This window comes from Argentina anserina, chromosome 7 (assembly GCF_933775445.1).
Source record: "Argentina anserina chromosome 7, drPotAnse1.1, whole genome shotgun sequence".
NCBI classification, from domain to species: domain Eukaryota; kingdom Viridiplantae; phylum Streptophyta; class Magnoliopsida; order Rosales; family Rosaceae; genus Argentina; species Argentina anserina.
The window spans coordinates 987,110-994,580 of NC_065878.1; the positions used below are offsets into that span (position 1 = coordinate 987,110).

Consider the following 7,471-nt stretch of genomic DNA (forward strand, 5'->3'; position numbering starts at 1 on the left):
GTCCGCATGATGCGTTACGTATAGTGAAATATGGTTATGGTAAAAAAATCACATATTTTCGATAACGTTTGTGTCCCGATCGAGGCGGTCAACCCTTTTTACGCTTATTATCCCCTATGGGCCTATGGGTAGCCATATCCCTGGAAGGTAAAATTTTTGAAAATTTTACACGAGCTGCTACATCACATATATATGAGAGTGTGTGCGTGAAAGAATCCACCAAAACTAGTCAAGAAAGAGGGGGTAAGAACGAATTCACACTTAATTAAATGAAATTAAGTTAATGTTGACCACATCGATCGAGATCCAAATTTTATCAAAATTAGATGAATTTTTTACCATATCCGTATTTAAATATGCTGATCACATCTGACGGTCAAAATTTAATATTTTGAATTTTAGACATTGGAACGACAACATGCCTACTAATGTGGTATAACTTGTTTAGTGGCTTTTTGCAATTGTATGCATTTGTGAAGCAACTATATCTTGTAAATAGAATTTTGCAAATCTGTCCGCATGTTCTTTTTATTTCGTTAAGAATCAAGTAGATAGACAAGGAAAGAAACTCCGATTTTCTTTACAAAATAACCGAAAGAAAAACCGATATAAACCAGAGAAAAACCAAACCAAACCAAACCGAACACAATTGGTTTTTGAAAAAAAAAGTGAAAAACCAAACCGAACCAAACCGAATAAATAGAACGGTTTGGTGTTCGGTATCACCTATAAACTGAACCATTCAAACCGATTAACACCCCTAGTACTGACCCACCTTAATTTCTTAAGTAACACTGTCATACATTAGCTTACCTTAATCTAAACTAACACCTAACCCATGTTTAGTTCAACTTGGGATAAGAGACCAGAATAATGACAATAATCATATCTCATGTTTGGTGATGTACTAGGCTTGACTAATTCTGCACATCAATTTTTTTTCCAGGTTGCAAACTATTGTTTAAAGCATGAAACGATAGATTATAATTATTATGTAAACAACTTAGATATAAAGCTACATATCTATGTTGTAGTAGCTTGTCACTTCCATCATAATTTCATTTTGGTACAGACTTCTTCAATAAATATGACTGATATATATATTTTCATAAAAGCTTTACTACCAAGAAGAAATTTAACAAGCAAGTGCCAACAATAAGTCCAAAGATACGATTTTCACAATTTCATAGATTAATTAAGCTATCACAATCAAAATAAGAGTGAACAGTTGTTATACATTGACAAGTCCACCAATTAATACAACAATGAAGGCTGAACTCTCTATCAACATAAAACAGAACATGAATGCTTTTTAGCAATTACAAAATGAGTGTTCATTTGCAGAAGGGGCTTGTCAAACATTGTCTGAGGCGGAAATATACGTCAAAAACTAGGTAGACCCTCTACTAATACCGGCGAGCAGATTATAAACATACACTTTTTTGCTTCATTATCTAAGGACATCAACACAAAAATATTTTGGGGCTTCTCCATAATGATTTTCAATGCCTCAATTCGGTCTAGGATAGAGAGTCCCATATTTTTAAGTTCCTCATCAGATCGATTTTCATTACCTTTCACTATGACATCAGTCACCAATTGCATTATTTTTCCAAATTCTTCAAAAAACTTACAAAATGCAACCAAGATTTTATCTTCATCAGTTCTTTTCCTTTTTTTCCCAATGGATTGAGATCCACTGCCATCTTTGCTTATTGACATGGGGCTTGTATCATTCTCACCTTCTATCTCATCTTCATTGTTGCACTGATCCTCAATATAATCTAAACTATGTTGGTTACTGCCATACCAGTGGGAACTCTTAATCAATAAAGCCTAGTGACTGCATCATGAAGAACTCTAGAGTCTGATGCCGATCCTTCCCAACCCGGCAAGACAAATATGAATTGTAACTCACGAGAACAAACAACTAATACATTTGTAGCAACTTCACCATTTCTCGGTCTATATCTTGGCTTGTCACTTGCAGGGACACGTACTCTAATGTAAGTTCCATCTAGTGCGCCCAAGCAATTCTATTAAAATAAAAGGTTCATGAAATAATATCAACTGTATAACCTAGATCAGCCAAGTAGCAATCAATCATTTCAAAAATTGAGTCCCTAAGATAAACTAACCTTAAAACACTTCCATCTACGATCTGTGTAGTCAGGAAGTACTGGATATGGTACCCTCAACAAACTACCTTGCAGTCGCAGAACACCTTGTAGTATAGAATGAAAGTACCTACTGACAGTCTCTCGAGATCGAAAAAATCTACCTCTAATAGTACGATTTTTCACATGATGTGCAAGTATATGTACAAACATACATACTCGCTCCTCCACAGACACCAACCCATCACTCTTTATCCTACCAACTGTGCGTAACAGTTCACACAGTAGGCCAAAAGTTATTCTATACATTCTTAATTCGTTTACACACTCGGTATCACTATTACCTATGATACTATCTAAATAAAATAAACGAGTCTCATGTCTAACAAATGAACGATTATTTAGGGCTGCTCTTTCAACACGTCTCCATCTCAAATTCAACATCATTAACACAAGCATAGTGCAAGCGCACATTGTCTCTAGGTGCCACAATTCCACCAATAGGAACAACATAATTTGTCTTCGATCCATATATAATTTTCAGATAAACATTCAAATCAATAAACTTAAAAAAGTTATGATGGATATCAGAGTATATTTTATGCCATCTAGTTGTAGGCATGAGATTGGAACCGTAAAATTGATTAATCTAGTTTTAGACAGAGTATAGTTTATGCCATCATTACTTTTTGAATGTTTTAGCTCTTCAAACTAGATGGCATAAAATTGGAACTGCAAAATTAATTAACTTCAAACATGAGAGCTAAAACTAGAGAGCTCAAATCAATAAACTTTTTGAATGTTTTAGCTCTTTAAACTATGTAGTTTTAGTTCTTCAACCATAAAATTGGAATAAGAGAATCAGAACAAAAATTAAGCAATTCCATCATATATATTTCAGATAAAAAAAATTAACCTAAACATTTATGTTGAATCATTTTAGCATTGACCAAAATAAATATAAACAAATCAAAGTCATGAACCACAAATATTTGAGAAGAAGATCCCAGAACAATCATTATATCATACACGTACGTTTCAGATCAAAAATAAACCCGAACAATTATGTTGAATCATTCTAGCATTGTCCCATGCAAATATAAGCAAATCAAATCAATGAACCACACATGTTTGAGAAGAAGAACCTAGAACATTGATCAATGCAATGAAAGATCAGAAAAAAAACATTTTAGAAGTAGATCTGAAGAACCCAGCCATGAAATTGATTAATTTTTAACAAATCCAAGCTACCCAGACACCTTGGTGTAATGCTTGGTGTAACGCTTAATCGAGAGCAACACTGTTATTTGCTAAGTAGCACGGACACGTGCTCATGGCACCGTATTGTGTGTTCGACACGGACACGGACACGCGAACTGACTTTGGACACGGCCCGGACACGCGGACACGCACCAACTCATAATAAAAGTGAAAGTGCTTATGGTGAGAATCGAACCTTGGTCATCCAAGGCACTCAACAATTCCTCAACTATTCCAACAGATTCAGTTTTTGTTATATTTATGCACACTTTAATATATATATATATATATATATATATATATATATATATATAAGGAGATGAACTCGTGATAAAAATAAAAATGCTTATGGTGGATTCGAACCTTGGTTATCCAAGGTACTTATTAAGTCCTTAGTCATTCTAACAAGTTATGTTTTTATCATTTTAATGCACACTTTGACATATATATACATCTAAAATTCTAAATACTTTCAAATCTATAATTTTTTTAAATATATATATATATATATATATTAAAAATAATATTTAATTAACGTGTCCATCACGTGTCTGTGTCCAAAAATAATTCTATATACCGTGTCTACGTATCGAATCATGTCCAATATATCCGTGCTACTTAGGTTATTTATGTTGAACGATCTTGCCCCATTAGAAGGACAGAGCCACGTGTCTTCCCCAAAACCAGATCCAGGAATGGAATTTCCTCCCTCTAATTAATTAAACCGAAACAAACAAATCTGCAACGGTCAGAAAAAAAAAAAGGGTTCTACCTCACCCACGTTCCCTTCTCTCTGTTCCATAACGGTCACTTGTTCCAACCCCAAAACCTCCCAACCCCAAAACCTCTCTAATTCATCTCTCTTGTCTTTTTTTTTTGTTGAATTTTACATTGTACAGCTCTCGCTTTCTTTCTGGGTCTTTGTCTGCTTCTTTCTGAGTATCTCTGTCTCTTTGAAGCTCTAGCAGTCTAGCTCTCTCTCTCCCTCTGTTACTGTGCAATGGAGCCTGCAAAAATTGACTGGAAAAACTTGGAGTGGAGATTTGTAGAGGACAAAGCTTACGAGCAGATCAACGCCCCCAAGTGGTTCGATTTCTTGAACCCCAATGACAACCTCGTGGACGACCACGCCTGGTTCTGCACTCCCGGTTCGGTCTTTGCTTCCTTCTTTTCTTCTTGCTCTTTTCTTTCTCTAACTTATATTAATTACCCAAGAATCATACACATATTACAGAATGCAATCACCCAAAGACCGCTGAAGACTTTCTCAGATCCTCATCACCTTACAAGGTTTCGTTCTTTCTTCCTAGCTTGTCTGTTTGTTTTGTCTAGGAAGAAACTGTGATAAGCTTGATGTCTTTGTCTGTTTCTTTTTATGGCTACCTTCATTTTGTTTTCTGACATTTCTACTATATCTTTGTTTCTTGATATGGTAAAGGTTCCAAGCCCATCTGTTGTTTCTGGGGTCTCTCCACTTGGTGACAAAATCCTAAGGTAACCCATGAATGGCATCTTTTTGTAGCACCATTTGATGGGTTCAATTTGTTTCCTAATTTGTGCAACTTGAATGTCCTTGTTATGTAATGTAGAGATGTGAAACTAAAAAGAAGAGGGCTCAATAACTCTTCTGTTCATCCGACAAGTGATTCAAGATTTAAAGAGGATAGCGAAAACCAGAACCCCAACCTATCAACCCCTCCGAATTATCAAGCTAAGGCCATGAAGGAAGCAATCAAATCAAGTACAGAGAAGAAGCAGCCAATTGAGACTGCAGCGCAGAACAATGAGGTGCTTCCGAGGCTGAAAAGCACGCTTTCGGCTAGGAATTTATTTGCAGGGAAGGATATTCTGAATCAGATCACTGACTTCTGCAGCGAGTTGAAGAGACTGGCGACGAGAGCAAAGGAGAGGGATGAAGTGGAGAAAGGTGTTGTGAAAGACAAGGAAAAGGAAGAGGAGGTGAAGAAGGTGGACTATACTAGTGAGTTGAAAGGGATGGCAGGGGAGAGAATGCCATTGTTTGAATTGGGTAAAGGAAAAGCAGAAAGAATGGTGAAGAAAGAGGAGTGCAATAGCTATGTCTTGAGTGAGGTGAATGGGAAGCAAAGAGAAAGAATGCCGTTGCAAGATGCCAATAAAGGAAATGCTGATGGAATTGAGGGGAGAATTTTAAAGGAGGGAAAAAGGATGAAGAAGTAAGTTTATTATTATGCCTTTATTTTAACTCTTCGAGTTTATACATTTATTTGTGTCAAGTATATAAAGCAATAGAGTAAGAATGATCTTATAGTAACTATGCATAAGAATGATCTGTTAATATGTTGACGACTAATACAAGGATCTTACAGTAACTATGCATAAGAATGATCTGTTAATATGTTGATGACTAATACAAGGATCTTACAGTAACTATGCATAAGAATGATCTGTTAATATGTTCTTAGTTCTTACTCTTCATTTAGCTAAGTAGTAACTGATCAAAAGGATTTCTGCTTCATAAGGTTTCAGCTTAGCTAAATTCGGGGGTCCTTTTGGTATTCAGTGAATGCAATTGATCTTTTACTTTGATTTTCTGTCCTTTGATGATTGTAAACATGGTTTAATTTTGAGACCACCTTCTGCAGAAGAGTTGACAATGCAGAGAACATCCCAGTCTCTTTGAATTTGGAGTGTGTAAAGCGTAAAATGGGAGAGGACTTGTTACAAATCCGGACCAACCCTCCCTCACCTCAATGCTTTTCTGCTGCAAGGCCCCCCAGCAAAATCACACCTTCAAAAGCTTCAAAGTCAAGACTGATGGTATGTAACTAGATGTATCCTTCTGCATCTTCATATTATATCTTTGCTAAACGTATTAAGGAACCAAGATAATAAACATAGAATCCAAAACTAAACTATTGACACTTGGTCCTTAATGCAAACGACGTGGCTTTATACCTTAGTCTTAACAGAAGTACAAAATCCTAGGCTTTTGCCTGAATACCTTATCAAACTGAGAAATCTACAGTTTCAATTATGAAAGCTTTAATAATGAGCATAAAACTTTAACTGATGTGGTCACCCAAGTAAAGCTTGAAAATAAATTATATACCTCATCCAGGCTACCAAAGCGTACTTTGATGCACAACAACACATGCAGGACACCGGTGGTGCTTGATTTAGGGTTTTCATGTAAACGGTGTAATAACATGTGATTGTCCAATAGATTTGTTCTATTAGCCACCAAATTCTACTGTTAATGGTACAAGTGGAAATTGAAAACAAAAATTAATTGAAAAATCAGTATAATTTTGAACTTGATTTTTTTATTCTGCTCAAACTAAAAAAATCCTTGAATGCAAACAACTTAAGCGTACTTTGATGCACAACAACACATGCAGGACACCGGTGGTGCTTGATTTAGGGTTTTCATGTAAACGGTGTAATAACATGTGATTGTCCAATAGATTTGTTCTATTAGCCACCAAATTCTACTGTTAATGGTACAAGTGGAAATTGAAAACAAAAATTAATTGAAAAATCAGTATAATTTTGAACTTGATTTTTTTATTCTGCTCAAACTAAAAAAATCCTTGAATGCAAACAACTTAGCCTTCGTCTTAACAGAAGTACAAAATTCTAGGCTAGACACACTAGGAAATTTAAAGTTTCAGAAGCACCATAGATTTCAATTTTACAACAAATTTATAAATCAAGCATCTCAGTGTTCCCTGATTGATTTGGTTATTGAATGAGCAGGAAAAAGGAGAGATCAACAAACAAGTAATCACCTTGGATGATTCGAAACAAGTGATCGTCAAGGATGATTCCGCAGAAAAAGCCACAAGCGTTTGTATTGCTGATGGAAAAGAAGCAAGAACCTTGGACGTTTTCTGGTTTCTAAAACCTTGCACACTATCTACCTAAATTGGTCGAGACTGAGCAAGAAATTCAGATACATTTTTTTTTCAGTGCCATTCATTGATTCTTTTACATTGTAGCTTCCTGTAACCATTTGTTCATGAAAAGCATACATTTTTATTGGTTCGTGATTACAAGTTGAATAAGGGAAAATGTAATGTAATAACAACAGGCCCCCTAAGAATTGCTTAAGG

The 7,471-nt window shown here is 35.5% G+C and overlaps 1 protein-coding gene across 2 annotated transcripts; it reads left to right on the plus strand.

Moving 5' to 3' along the window:
- Nucleotides 1-4,247: 4,247 nt before the first annotated feature.
- Nucleotides 4,248-7,471, plus strand: LOC126802453 (uncharacterized). Of its 2 annotated transcripts, XM_050530086.1 has the most exons (7): nt 4,248-4,525; nt 4,612-4,667; nt 4,816-4,871; nt 4,967-5,124; nt 5,155-5,572; nt 6,002-6,176; nt 7,116-7,471. In XM_050530086.1, the coding sequence occupies exons 1-7, from the start codon at nt 4,378-4,380 to the stop codon at nt 7,281-7,283; spliced, it is 1,179 nt and encodes a 392-aa protein (XP_050386043.1). In that variant the 5' UTR covers nt 4,248-4,377; the 3' UTR covers nt 7,284-7,471. The 2 variants fall into 2 exon arrangements, with proteins under 2 accessions (XP_050386043.1, XP_050386042.1); XM_050530085.1 differs by having other exon boundaries at nt 4,967-5,572.